The sequence below is a fragment of the Lonchura striata genome, chromosome 1 (assembly GCF_046129695.1).
Source record: "Lonchura striata isolate bLonStr1 chromosome 1, bLonStr1.mat, whole genome shotgun sequence".
NCBI lineage: Eukaryota > Metazoa > Chordata > Aves > Passeriformes > Estrildidae > Lonchura > Lonchura striata.
Window position 1 is genome coordinate 65,304,634 of NC_134603.1, and position 15,596 is coordinate 65,320,229.

Genomic DNA, 15,596 nt, shown 5'->3' on the forward strand with positions numbered 1-15,596 from the left:
GCCATAAAAATAATGCACCTGACATGTATGTGCACTTTTCTTTTGTAGGTGGAATGGAGAAAATAAAACAGCATACCTTTGCATTAGCTCACTACACCTACACTGTGCTGTCTAACTTAAAATATGCCAATGGCGCTCCTGTAGTACGTATTTACAGTGATACAGATTTCAGCAATCCTGATGTCCAAGGTCCAATCATTAATTTTAATGTGCTGGATGAAAATGGACAAGTGCTCGGCTTTTCACAGGTATGTTTTTCTCTTGTCTTAACTTGAGTTTACGGTTGTACTTTAATTTAAGTGTGTTCACAATGAATTCTTCATCCTAAAATGCATATTTTTTTCACAGTAGTCCTTTCTGAGGTTTTGGGTTTGTTTCTTCATAGCTCTGCACCACATATACACACCATTTTTAAAGCAGTAGAAAAAGAATCCACTAAATAGTGCTAGCAAAATACAAAATACGTAATAGCCAGAGGCAATATCTTACAGATGTATTGCTCCACAAATAGGAATTTTGGAAGTGGGCTGTTTTAGCAGGATACATTGACTAGGCAGTCTGATTTTTTGCTGGCTTCCTTCTCTAGAGTACTCAAAATTGGGTATTGAAGAACAAGTCTGGAAAAGCTGATAAAGAGACTGCCTTGGAGCTTTGACATACAAGTGAAATTAGATCTCAGAGTATTGCAGTCACTAATGAAAGAGTTCTCTTTTCCCTTCAGCGGAGCAACCACGGAATAAAGTGGAATGATCAGTATAAAGAATGAGATTCAAGCTCAAGAAATTCTTAAATGCTGTCTTTCTCAGTGTCTTTTTGTAGTCTTTATCTATCAGGATACCGAGTATTTTTAAGATGAAGTTTCATTAGGCTTTTCTCCCTTCAGCAGAGAGTGACCATAATTGTGTGTATGGCTGTGCTCAGTGTAGGCAGTGGGTCACATAAGGGACAGTTGCTCACTTGCTCATCAGCAGAAGGCAGAAAAACCACAGTGCTCTTGTTTTGCTTACTTGTTTTTTTCCTTGGCTTCCTGAGAGAATAGAATAATGAGGGGAACATGGAGATACTTCTACAAGAATACAAGAAGAAACACATTTCTCACTAGGGAGAGCAGAAGTGAAGCACTTGTTTTGTAGCTGCAAGTTTGGAGTTTGACATTTTTTTTAAGGTGTTAACCTAATGAACAAACATGATGGCCAAACATAGAGTACTCAATAAGCTCTTCTTCACATCCATCTTTTTTAGTCAATGCTATCAAATAGCAGAAAATGTTCACCACATTTCATTTCAAAGCAGTCCACATTTTGGGAATTAACCATTTATGTAGCCTTCAATATGTGTGACAATGTTCAGAAAAGATTTGAGATATTAACACAACTGAGTTTGTAAAACTCCTCAAACACTTCAATGTTGCTTCTGTTCTTTGATTAAAATCAAAACCTTTATTCTGATTTCTGTTTCTCACAACTTTTTAGTAAAATTGGCTGAGCTGTGTTTCACTTTTTACAAGTCAACTGTATCCTCAAGTTAAAAATTCTTTCATAGTCTTATGAATCCATTGTGCCTGTTTGCTACAGTGGCTGCTCATAAAAAGCTTCTTTATTGATCTGGATTGTACTGTTCACCAGATTCTGAGGATTTCTAGAATATGTGGAATGAAGAGCTATAAAATTTTCAAACGCATCTCAGTCTCATCTGCTGTTCCTGTTACACTACTTTGTTTAATTAAAAATAATGTGCAATTTAATGACTTTTATAAATTAACAAGCACTATTCTTTCCAAAGCTACAATATGTGTGATATATATAATTGGCTTCTTTACAGAATGAAATTCTTTCATAGACACCTTATAGAAGGGGGAAGAAAAACATTTGCTGCTTCTTGTTTATGATTACAAATAAAATACATACAACAGAAAGTAAGCTTCATCAAACTTGCTGTGCAATCTCTTCATACCTGCATGCATGTCTAAATTCATATAGGTTTATTCGAATCATAGTTAAATCCAATACTTTTGTTAATTGTTTGGAAGTGAAATAGTGGCCTCGGCTTTTGTGGCATCTATGGTCTGCACATTCATACCAGATTCACAGGGCAGTGTCCAAATGCAATCCAGTTGAGTCAGCAGAACATAGGTTCAGAAGGCTCCCAAAAACATTTTGGGGAATTTTTTATGAAGGGAAAATTGGATGGCATTTACCTACCAAGAGTGGACACCAGTTAATGACTCAGGTTATCTTTGCATATTAAAGGAGAAATGACCTAATGTCCTATTCCTTTATGAATGATATCCCATTTACAATTAATTACTTATAACAAGGCATCAAACCAATTCTATTTGCCCCTCTGACAGGCAATTGTTATGTGCCCATTGACTGTTGTAGGGCACGGTGTGACTGGACATTAATATTTGGTAGCTTGAAAAGGACGATATGGCCAACTGATTCCAGAGAAAATATTATGAGGAGCATTGGAGCAGTTTATTTGGAACACTTGAGATTGGCAAGAAAGACTTCATAAGTAGACACTGTCTTCAGAGTATACCAAGCTTACATTTAAGCCTCAAGATTTGCATAATTGGCATGATATTCAAAACTCTGAACTAAGCCCAAGATATTTAGGATGTGAAAGGCGTGTAGTGAAATACATGATGTGTAATACCACTGCTGAAAAATGGAAACAGAGAAAAAATTATGTCTTTCGTCTGTGTAGCAATGGGGAAGAAAGTTATTCTTACCTGCTCATATGGTTGAAAGCCATTTGTTGGTGTTATCAGTTTAATTACCGGAGCCCACAAGATTGTGCCAGTAAACACAAACACTCTTGAATTACATACATAGGGTCAATTGCACCAAGAGGAAATAGTCACAATCTCAGGTTCATCTTTGACTAAAACCTTCATTGCAGCTCTGAAGAGCAAATGAAGGCATTTCATTGAAGTGAGAAACAAATAGTCATGACTGCACTCTCAGAGACGGCAGCAATTTTTACAGCCTCCTGTCCCAATATAGATGATATAGAATATTTGGATGTTAAGAAGTGATAGGGTGAGAGTGAAATAATTATAGAAGTTAGTTGAATTCCTATTGCTTTTTTGTTTAAATGTTTCTTTGTGACTATTGCAGGGTAATTCGTAGAATATTCTACTTGGAATAAACTTGTGTTGTATACTATATGTATCATTGGTTTAATTGATAGTTTAATTACTAGTTTAGAGGGTTTTGCTCTAAATGGTAATTAAAACAATTAAATAAGAGGGACTTGTGTACTCCAAACAACAATAGTCACTCAAAAGCTTTGGTTTTAATTTAGATTTTTCATGAAACATTTCTTTATCTACTACCATTTTGAAATTTCCATAAACCTCTCATCTTTGAGCACTAAAACTGCATTAAATTTCCTCCTTTGAGCTGCACCAAATGCCTTCCATGAAAATTATTTCCTTCAGTACAGTAGTAATTTGTTCTTACAATCACTTGGGAGGACACCTGTATTCTTTTCATGCAAGATGCCTGTTCTCTGCAGTAGCACCTCTGTCATTTTGTTAAGTGTTTATTTGCACTGCAGCATCAAAAAGCCCCTGTTATGAACAGGGGTTGAAATATGATGTGTACTTGACAGGTCCAGGACATGAAGATGGCCTTTTTGCCAAATGGCTTCTTCATATATACTTGTCTAGTCAAGAATGGATAATTCCCCAGCATTGTAATTTTTTCTGCTAATGAAGTGTGGACAGATGACAGACTGGTAATTTGGAAAGGTGCAAAAGTGCAGGGGTAGAGATGAAGGACCTCTGCAGGATAGAAGCAGAAGAGCTGACATTAAAGCAGCAAACTGTCAATCTTCTGCTTCCTTGTGAGGCTACCTGAAAAATAAAAGCAATCAGACCTAGACTTTAAAGAGGTCTTGTGATATAACACAGGATGGTGTTACAGATATATATATATCTGGTGCTGAGCTAATGCAGCAAACACTTCACACAGAGAATCATCAGCTCATTCATTAACAATGAATATCTGCAGCTTTCAGCATGTATGAATATCATATGTTCCGTCATCCCCAAGTCTTTTCCAGCCTCTCAAACACTGACAGCAATGACTCAGCCTCAGTTTGCATCCTTGCCATATTTTTTTTTTCAGCAACAACTTGCATAGAACTCTATAAAATCCAACCTGATTTGAATGTCAAAGAAATGGAACAGTCATAAGAGGACAACATAGATTTGAAACAACAATCATCCACACAAAAAAGTGGATTTCTTATAAACTGGGTCAAAGTGCAAATGTTATATGTTCTCTTCACACTTGCAGATGTGAAAAACATCACCATCTCTGCTCTGGGAGACCTTCTATGCCAATATAATTTATAAAATCTTCTCTTTGTTTTGATAGAGAGACAAGACCTGCGAAATTCTTTTTGCGTGTTCAGTAGATAATTTCAGAGTGATTTTACAATCCCTTCACATTTTATTCCATAAAGTCAGATTGGAAGCCAGAAGAAGGGAAAGAGGTAGGAGACACACATGGCCAGATGGAATTTTACCTGAAATGTTTGTTGAATTGTATGCACTGGAGAGCCCTTACCCAGCCATAACTTTCAGTTCACTGTTATGCCAGTATTGAAAAATAGCCCTTCCCTTACCAAACTTTTTCCACTCCAATTTTCTGAGACAATATATTTTTTTTCTCCTCCTGTGCATTATGGAGCCAGTAATGGGCTTTAAAAAGCGAGCAAACTATCATGGCTGTTTTTTGAAAAATGACCATCATTTCACATTTCAGCTGTGGATTACCAGCATCCATCCCTACTCTGCTTTTTCACAGTGCCTCCTTAGCTTGGAGCCTGAACCTAAAAGCACAAGTAACTTGCTGTGATAGGCTCACCTACAAAAGTTCCCTTAGTGGGAACATATATGCTTGTCATGTCCCCTAAAGATCCTGTCAGGAAGGGAATGAGCATCAGTCCATTAGCAGTCTCAGCCTTCTTGCCTACCACTTCACACTTGTGTGTGATAGACAAACTGCTATAACAGGAATAGCTGCCAAAGACAGAGAATGTAAACATTTTGGTTTGCCTAAGGAAGGCTCTTCTGCAGTGTTGCATATGAATGAGTTTTGCCTCTCAAGACTGAGAACCCTGCTCACATAGATTATAATCAGTTTTGCCTAGGAGCCTGCATTACCATGTCCTGGCTCACCCTCATCAATCCAGATAGAGTGAAGGGAGGTCTAGACTTTGAGTTGACTTTCTTCACCCACTTCTCAATTAAAAGTAAGAAAATCAACATTTTTCAAGAGACGACTTCTCGTGTGCATCCCTTCAGTCTAAATCTATAAAAAGGTTTGATGACTGCTCTTATTATGGTATGTGCCCACTGTCTCGCTCACTTTCCTCCATTTCAGCCACCATGAAATTAATATAAAGTAAGGATTGACTTGATGACCCACTGGGTTTTTTCTTTTCTCCCTTGCTTTCTATAATTCTGAAGCAAAGACCAGGGTCTTCCATCGGAATGTATGGCCTCAAATCACTTACATCCTACCACTCACTGTGGCACCTTCTGTACTCCGGTAGCCTCTTTCTGCTAGCAGTACATGTTAGGAGTACATCTTTAGTTCCAGATCACAGAATATTCCGAATTGGAATGGATCTGCAAGGATCATTAAGTTCAACCCTAAATAAATGGCTCATATAGGGATAAACCCCACAACCTTGGTGATATTAGCACCTTGCTTGAAGAAGACAAAATCAGAATGAGACTCCCCCAAAAAACAAAGTTTCATTTTCCATTTAATCCTATTTATCCTTCTGCATCCAAAGAATTCTATCTTAGTGAATTTTCACGTAAGCAGCTTAGCAGCCGAGCTAAATTCAACTCTGTGGTTTGAGATGTAGAGGAAGAAAAATATATCTTAGAATTGCATGGTCATATTTACTTAAACCTTTCCTATCAGAGCAATTTGTTCTGGAACTTCATTAAAGAGAGAAACAAATAACCGCACCATGATTACACTCTCAGAGATGGCAGCAATTTTTATATGCAGTATATACATGCAGTACTATATTCAGTACTGCAAAATATTCCCCTAGTATTTAAACTAAATTTCTCGCACTGCAGAGAATAATAATGACTCCATTATTACATGTATTGGCCAAATAAAGAGACGTCAATTTGTGAAGAAAAGCAGAAATAAAGAGTATTTCTGACATCCAAGATGGAGGAAAAATTGGACAAGAAGCATGAAGCAATGTTGTATGGTGAGATGTGACAAGGGAAGAGACAGAGCAGTATATGCAGGTAGAACTTATTCCATCTGCTTGTATTTGGATAGGTCTGCAAACAAAATAACACAGGACAAAGTGGTGTGAGGCAGGATGGGAAATGCACAAAAAAAGCAGCTGCTCTAGGTAAATATCATGGTGATAGCCAGTTCTGAAGTGCTTTCATACTGTAAATACTTTTCACACTGCTTTGGTTTCATATTCTCTTTTAAAAGCTTCCTTTTCCTTTAGTAATATCTTAAGAAATTGTTCAGCTGGACTTAGATTAGTAACCAGGACCTGGCAACAGCCAGGTGAAATGCCCTCCTTCTACTGTAGGCTTTCAGTGTCACCTTGAAGGATTAAATGCCTTATTTTCCCAATTTACTCTCACCTCACAGGAATGGAGAAAAAATATGTTAAATACTGTCAAATCTTCAGATATCAAGTGGCGGATACATTTGTATATACACACAGCTGATTCAATACATATTCATATCACTGCTTACCTGATAAAAGGGACCAGGCAATACCTGAAGTGGGTTGATTTCTCAAAGTAATTGCTATTGTGTCTTAGACAATATTTTTAGTTTCACTAGAAGATCATCTCCAGTCCACTGTACACGTGGTGTACAGAATTAGAGCAATGGCAATATGTGAATTACAGGAGTGAAGAAAAGGAACGAGCTACAGCATTTTGCATGCACAAGAAATTGATACAAAGTCAATTGGATCAGTCAGTACTTGTCTGGAAATGCATACCACATCCCTACAGGAGAAAGTGGGCAATGAGGGGGGAAACCTCCTACTATATTTAACCTATTTGAAACAAATCTTCATAGAATGATATTAAGCAAGACATTTTTGTTGCTCTTCATATTTAGGCTTCTTAGGGTTTTTTCCCCCATCTGTTTCTTTTTATTTCCATGTAAAACAATCATTCCATTTTGTAAGTGCAGCATTTTTCATCTGAGCCACAGAAAATGGAAATACAGCATTTTTTAATTCCAGCTAAGAATGGCTTTGCAGCAATGGTCATATGACTCTGAGCTAGTTACACTAATGCTTTTAGAAGCATAACCACTCATTATATTAATTTTGATGACTCAGGGAAAGAAAAATGTTCTCTAACTTGCTTAATGGGATTTTTGGCCATCTTCCCAATAGCTACCTAAAAATTGCTGAGTTGATTACTCAATATTGATTTTAGCTATAGATTTAGCCATTGATTTCAGGAAGCCAGGAATGGCAGACGGACCAGCGCAAACAAGATTATAAGGACAAAAAGATTGTTGTGAAGATTCCTGTTGAACATATACTGATTTCTTTGGTTCCAATTAGTTTCCAATTGTGCTGTGGATGTCTTGGACAGGGAGATAGCAGCAATGCAGTAAACTACACTGGTGTGTCAATAAATGGCACCTTGTTTCTTCAAACTGGCAAGAAATCATTACAATCTGGATCTTTGCTATTGTGACATGGCACTAGGTGCTCAAAGACAGCCCTTGCAAAAAGGAGCTCACAATATAGGAAGCAGCTTCATTGATCTAAGTCCGAACATAGTCATAATCGTTAATCACTGACTGAACATAAGGAGGTGCTGTACTTCACAGGCTCAATGTGAGAAATGCAGACCAGGTTAGTAGGTAATGCAGCTGTCTGCTTGCTGAGGTAGTAGTGACAGAGTACAGGCTGAATTCTTTCTGTTTTATCTCGTTGCAGGGGGACAAAGACACATGTGAGTTAGTGTGCCTGAAATTGCCTACTATTAAACTGTACATCAGAGCTGATCAAGGTTAGAAAGCCTCATGAAAGACTAGACTGAAGGTGTTGTCTGACACTGTTTCTCAGGAGTGTCCTTGCACGTTGCTAAGGAAACGAAAAGAGATAAAAGAAAGATGCTCATAGTTGTTCAGATCAAAGAATCCAAGATGAATGAGGGAGGCTAAATATTTTCTGTTTGGTAACAGGGCCAAACTGTGTCTCTAAACTACAGACCTTGTCACATGAGAGAAATGTGGAAAAAAAACACATGGTACCAGTAAAAGAACTGCACTTTTGAGAGCTTCCACTGGGTTCCCTTGTCCTTGATCTTGGTAAAAGCACATCAGCTGCCTTTGAATGTATATGGTGTCTAGTTTCAGTCCACCATCTGAATCCTTTCAAGACAAAAAGAGACTGGCCCCACCTTCTCTATTGCTCTGCTTCCTTTTTCATCTTCCTGCCCCCACACCCCTCTACCCCACCACACCACTATATAGGATCCTGTGACTGTAATTAAAGTAATATGGGAATTTGACCCTGCAACATCCCTGTGTTCTATTATCCCTGTTTTGAGGAGTTAGATACAGACAAAAGAGGATTGAAGTGCCTTTAAAGAAAGAGGAAAAGGTCGAGAAGATTTTGACTGTGACGTGAATTAAACCTACCTCACTGGACTTTCAGTAGCATGCACTGCACAGTTTTATTCCTAGGCATTGTTTCCACTTGTATTAATCTGCTACATTCCCCTTTATCCCTCTAGATATGAGTTATAGCTTAGTCTTCTGGTTTTTCTCTGGTATCCCAGATTGCAAGAAAAGATGTATTCCATTTGCCATCTGTATGGCAGTTGTCTTCTGTTAAGTGGGCAGTTTTCCTTATCTCTTCCACAACCAGTCCTCTCTCAGAGGAGACATCTGCTGATAATGGGCTATTGAATGTCACTTTGTGACTGATAAGAGCTGTAGCATCCCATTGTGAGATGCTCTGCCCAGAGGGAGGAGCCAAGCATTTCTACCTGGATATAATCCTGAGTTTCTGGAGCATCAGCATGACTTTTCCTGCACTAGATTTCCCAGAGGAACAGCTGCCTCTTCCACTGCAGGAAGACTACACCCTTTTCTACAGGATCACTGCTCCAACAGAACCACACCTGACACTGCAAGAGGACTGCAGCCATAATTCCCAATTGGACTGCTGCCAACACCCTGAGTAATAGGGTGTCAGGTTGTATTCTGACTCTGTCAGTGTTGTTTTGATTCACTGCATTGTTTATTTTATGATTTTATTTTATTCCCTAATAAAGAACTGTTATTCCTTCTCCCATATTTTTGCCTGAGAGCCTCCCTTAATTTCAAATTTATAACAATTCAGAGAAAGGGGGTCTACATTTTTTCCATTTCAGGGGAGGCTCCTGCCTTCCTTAACAGACACCCGTTTTTCCAAACCAAGACATCTGGCTTCAACATTTCTGACTAGCAGCAATTTGACCAAAAACCTTTAGCCTAATAGCTGGGGATGCTCAATGGGATGGAGAGATACAGATGTTTTTCTATGACTCACAAGAGGATGCTTTGTTGAAATCAGTTAGGAAACCACTGAGGGCTTGAATTCCTTTGCTTTTCTTTCTTCCTGAAATCCATCCTTTCTGTATCATTTTAGTGAACCAGATTTTCATTGTCAATGAATGCAGTTTGACCTGGAGGGAAAATAAACCAAAAGAAACAGAAAACAAGGTGTCATTTGTTGGACAGATCTATGGTCATTAAGGCACCAAATCAAAGAAAGAAAACCAAGGTGTTTAGCTTACTCATCAGTCTGTTCCATTTCAAATAGTTGTATTCAAATTCCCTTGTGTATTCAGCAGGAAATAAAAAACAGTAGAAAAAAATGTTAGGTCATCCATTAACAAGGCTGTGTTTCATTGTTTCATTTTATTTTTATAGCTACCCTATCCCCAAGAAATCTTCTAGCTTCTGGTTGTCAGAAATGCAAAATTATTGTTACTCCTTTATGCATGAAGAACCTGCAGTTCACTATGTATATGGCATCTCCTAAATGAGAATTCCTGCAGAGTGGCAACCCACATATTTTGAATTTTGCTAATATTTCCAGCTTGTTTATCTCCCATGCAATCTAACCTGCTATTTGACTGTCTTTAAAACTAGCTGAGAAAATTATCACATCGACTGTAAAGTTCCTGGTAAGATAGCATTTATACTGAACAAGTATATTCAGGACACTGAACTTGACAATATTATTACATTTCAATGTCTCTGTCTAATATTTCACTATCTTCTACCAAAGGGATTTTGGTCAGAGTAAGTGATGAACAGATGAAGACTAAAAAGAGATATACATCCCATCTTGGGTTAATTTAATCCATTGTCAACAACTAGAGAGGCAAAAAGGAGAGAATCAGATTACTCAATACTGAGAGAATCTGCCCACATAGAAATTATTTCTCTGAGATGGAAAGAAAGAAGCCTTTATAGCAGAAAACTATGCAGTTAAAACAGTTAATGAAACTGTAACTCAACTAAAATTCTCTCCTTCTCCCCCTCCCCACCACAAAATGGTTTGAAAACAAGTGCTGATTTTTTTTTCCTTCTGACCTACTTCTTATTAAATTGTATTTAATAAGATTATGTATGCATTTGCATCAGCAACAGCATTTCACAGTCAAATGCTGGATGACAGAAAGAGCTAGCTTACTTTCTCCAATTCCATGCCATGAATCAGTGAATTAATTTACCAGTGGATGTGGAGAACAGCATCTTGAAGCCTGTTTTATAACCAGCCATCAGTGGTGTGCAAAGAAATTCTTGTAATGAGCAAATCCATCAGATACTCTGATACTTGGGCATTGGCATTGTAGAAAGCAAAATGAGAAGTCCTAATCCCAAATCCTGAAGGACAGCACTTGCCAGTATTGAATTAAATGATTTTTTTTTTTTCAGAACACTTCACGATGTATTATAAAATGTTTCTTTATTAATGTGAATAATTATTGTGATAACTTACACAAATAAGTACTTGCCTGAATAAGAGCTACAGAATTGCATCCTATGGGAATGACTTCAGCAGGGGTTCTAAAGCATTCATCATTCTTAGTGAAAGTCTTAGACTTAGTTGATGAGGAATAATGCAAAATTATGTACTATTTGTAAATCTTTATTCTCATTTAGCATATATGTACCTACAGCAAGTATCATTTTCAGACTAATTTCAATGGAACCTGAAGCCAGAGAAAAACTTACAGCTTTCACTGAGTGCCTCAGAAGCCCTGAAGTGAATTGTTAGCAGCAGTCACTCCTTTAGCAAACACAGAGGAGTCACCAGTGCATTGTGTGACAGGGAATGGGAAAGCAGAACAGACCAGAATCTCAGTTCTTCTCAGAGCTTTCCAGCTGATGAGTATCAACTGAAATACCAGATTTCCAAGAGGGGACTACTGTAGGGTAATGCATTAAAGTGAAAGCTCTACACTTCAATATTTTTTATATTTTTTTAAAAATTATATTTATCAGATAGAGCACTATGAAAAAAAAAAACCCAAATGTGAGGTTTTGATCAATCTGGCAACACTGAAGAAGAGCTCATTGATGGAAAAAAAAATAACTGTTTTAAAAAATTTGTTTATGCAAACTTCTTTTATGTATCTTTATTAGATTTCAAGACCATGACTTGGAAATGTGAAAATCACATTTTGCTTGTCAAAAATCAAGACAACATGACATCAGAAGTGTTGGGGTGTGAAGCAGTCTACAGGCCCACAGTAAAGACCTTCAGAAAAAGTAACGAATGCCAAGGGGCTCTGAGAGACAGAAGGGACTCTAAGATAGCATGATGCCTTGATTACCATGTCCTCACTGACTGAAATCAGTAAAACACTGCATTTGTTCTGAATTTAATTGTAGTCTTTAATCTCTTAAAAACCAAGGCACAATCATTCCAAGTATCAGATCCAAGGAATCACCAAAACTGACAATCCAAGTACATTAGTACCATTAGTACAGTTCATGCTTCTGTGCCTTCATTGATGAACTCATTCCTGGTTCCCAAAAGTCACCCTCTGCTGTTACAGAGAGAGCTGCAAGTGACTTTCTGTATTTCATAACCCTGAGCTCAATATCCGTTATTGCTCCTTATGGAAATTTTAAAGATGTGTTTTATTTAAGGAAGCTTTTCTTCATCAGAATAACTGTAACAGATGTTTTATGTTGTATTTGTTTTGCTATGTGATAGCACTGCAGAGAGAGATTAAATTAACTCCCCAAGTAGTATATTTCTAGGGTGAAACTAAACAAGAAGAAATCAAAACATATGTCCAAGGGAAAACCAAGCATCTATTCAAGGGACAGATATTTTTGCAATGCTGCCTTTTCTGGTTCTTTACATGGTGTCATTGTTTCCAGTGAAAGTGTGCATCACATTCCCAAGATCTGTGCACATTATCGCACTGGTGGTAATGAACATCAGCTAATACTAAAGCTATTCATAACTTATCTTTTTTCTCCTGAATCATAACTCCTGTATTCCTCTAATGATGATGTTTTTATGTCTCAGTAGTCCTGGTCTAACGTACATATATGACAATTAAAGTATAGGTGAAGATTGAATTGCATGGCTAGAGTGAAATTCCTGTTTATTAAAAAACAGTAATAATTTATTTAACAAAATTTTAAAAAAATTAATCTTGTTTGCAATTCCTTGAAGATGTGGCATGAAAACTATATTACACTACCTACATTTTGATAGACAAGGCTGCCCCAGGAATGTTACTTTTAAAAAATATTAATAGTAAAAAGATTCTATATTTTAAAGGTTTTTGTATACTGAGTAAATAAGCCCAAATACTGTACTGTTTCAGCAGTGAAGTATGTCATGATTTTTGCCTTGCTTGTCATGAATAACAGAATGACAGATCCGCCCACAAGTTACTAGCACCATGACAAACCATGCTATGGCAGAATGACAACTTTTCTCATCTAAATTAAAAAAGACATCAAGAAAATGTCACTGTTCCCATACTGAAGTCTTCTGACAAAATAAAGCTAGCAACACCACAACAATCTCTCTCAACAGATGCCTTTGACTAAAACTTCAATCTGAGAAACATACTTTAAACATAAGATATTCTCCGAGGCATTAATCATCAATAGGGATCTTGGGGCTGATTGTATTCTCTACTTTCCAAGTCTATATTTTGATTATGTCTGTGCTGGAGAATCAAACAATTTTGAACTGAACCAATGGCACAGAACACATTTAAATGTGAACTTGAGAACTTGTGTGCTATAGCAATATAGAATTTTTTTGTATACAGCATATTTTTGTGCAGAGATCCTTATGCCCCACACATGAAAAAAAAGCAATAACTCTGTTTGAGCTGCTTTTAGCAGAGCTAAATACTATTTAGGCTGAATTGTTTCAGCATGGAGTAAGTTCTAACAGAAGGCTTGAGTTTTCTAGCCACTGAGATAGTGACTTTAAAGGTGCTTGGTACACAGAGTTAAACTCAGAGATCTCAGAAGATGGAAGATTGACATATCCAGACAGAAGATACAGTGAATTATACCAGAAAGTGTTTGGTATATATACTGGGCCATTGTTCTGTACAGAGGGAATTTATGTTAAAAATAATAAAAGCCAGTAGAGATTTAGCCAGCCACAAAAGCTATGTTGAACATTTATGCTGATACCTCAGACGAAGCATGGGCTCACAGTTAAGGAAGTAGTTACTGTGAGTTGGTTGACACTCCTTTTCCACCCCCCTTAGGCTGAGCTGTTGTTGTGCATCCAGCTGAGCCCGAGCTTCCTGCATGGGGGATTCTGTCCCTGGTTCAGCGGAGTCCCCCGAGTCTGCAGTGTGGTCATTCTCAAGGCTCTCTGCTGCTCTCCTTTTGTAAACAGGGAGCAAAAGCACAGAGGGGTTAATGAAAGTTGTGCAAGGTTGTTTTGGGAGTCTGGTAGAATGGGGGTCAGATTTCATGCATTTATTTGTCTGTCCTTTCTTGCAGTCCTGACAAGGAATGCTTATCATTTTTCATCAAAGAAATAGCTGGTGGTAGCTCAGCTAATCTTATCAGCTGCTGCTGTTGCTTTTTGAGATCAATATAAAGCATTTCCAGGTCCCTGCATTGAGGTTCCGTGGTTTCTTAGCTGTGCTAAGAGGATCCCTGTAGTGTTTCTTATTTGTGCTATGAAACCCTGAAAATCCGTATCGCTTGCAGTGCTGTCCTCCCAGTGCATGCATATATATGTCTCCTTCTGAGGCACATATGGGCACGTTCTTCTGTTCTCTTTGCACATCATTTCCATTCCTTTCCATAATTTATTCATGTCAGTTTGTTATCAAGTATTTTATTTCTCCCCATTCAGTATTCAGTGGATAATAAAGAAAGAGTGTAATACTAAACAGCACGAGGAAGAAATGCACCAGGGACTTGAGGGGTTGTATGTGCAAGACTCAAGGAGGTATTCCAGTCCATTCCCTATCCTGGCAAATGTTACTGCTTACTGAGATGCTGATCCTTCCAGCACTTGGGTGTCAAAATCCCGTAGATGCCATTAGTTTCTGTGACAAGGACTTGCACTTTCAGATCCTTGGAACACAAAGTTTTCTTTAGCTACCTGAAAAGGTGCCCCAGGCTTCTCTTCAGTCTCTTCAGAGGCAGTTGCAGGTGGTGACTCTGTCAAGACACCGAGTAACACCTGGCTGCAGGTCTGTAATTAGCAGCACTGATGTGAATAAACCTGTTCACAGCCTCAAAATTCAGCAGATGTACTGACATTCACAGGCTCAGGATTTGGTTGTGTGTGTTTTGTGTGGAGTAGTTGCTCAATGGTAAGGGAAACCTCTCTGCTCCTACCATTTCTTTCTTCTGGCTGAAGTAACAAAGTTGAAAAATACTAAATCTGTATGGGAATGGTAAAAGCCACAGTAAGTTGTTAATTGTTTAGAGACATAATTTACCTCCATTGATTTCTACTTTTAGAACACTGTATCTTGTTGACCACTTTAAAATGTCTGTTTTTCATTCTTCTCCTGTATCTTCTGCTGGATTGGGAAGGTGGACAGCATGGCGAGTCTTCACAACATACACGTTCGCACAGGCTGCTTCTGTAACACGGGAGCCTGCCAGATGCATCTGGGCATAAGCAATGAGGACATCCAAAGGAATCTGCAGGTTGGTTTCTGAATGTGGTTAGAAGTTAAAAGTTAAAGTGCATCACATGCCATGGTTTTGACTTTCTGTGACTTTATGAATGAAGTAAATTTGACTTGTTTTCTTTAAGTTTTCCACTTCTTTGGTTCTTTGTTAAAGAACTAAACTGATTGAAACTTGGCTCATTGAAATGAGGTATTGAAACAAAATCATTTGATGGATGCAGAGAAGTATGTGTTACTTGTTATTATTTCATTGGCAAATAGGAAATTGGACCTTATTGTTTGGTTTTGGATTGCAAGACTTCCAGCAGAATAGAATTTTCTGGACAATTCCGCTCATATTTTTCTTTAAGTATCCTAATTCATTATTGCACATACTAATGCTCAGGTCTTGTAGACCTGT

The 15,596-nt window shown here is 37.8% G+C and overlaps 1 protein-coding gene across 3 annotated transcripts in view; it reads left to right on the plus strand.

Moving 5' to 3' along the window:
- Window positions 1-15,596, plus strand: part of MOCOS (molybdenum cofactor sulfurase) — a 210,249-nt gene that overhangs the window by 159,715 nt on the left and 34,938 nt on the right. For all 3 annotated transcript variants that reach the window (XM_021528759.3, XM_077784950.1, XM_077784953.1), the window contains 2 exons: window positions 49-248; window positions 15,096-15,212. In XM_021528759.3, coding sequence (XP_021384434.1) covers window positions 49-248; window positions 15,096-15,212 — 317 coding nt within the window. The remainder of the gene's footprint in view (window positions 1-48; window positions 249-15,095; window positions 15,213-15,596) is intronic.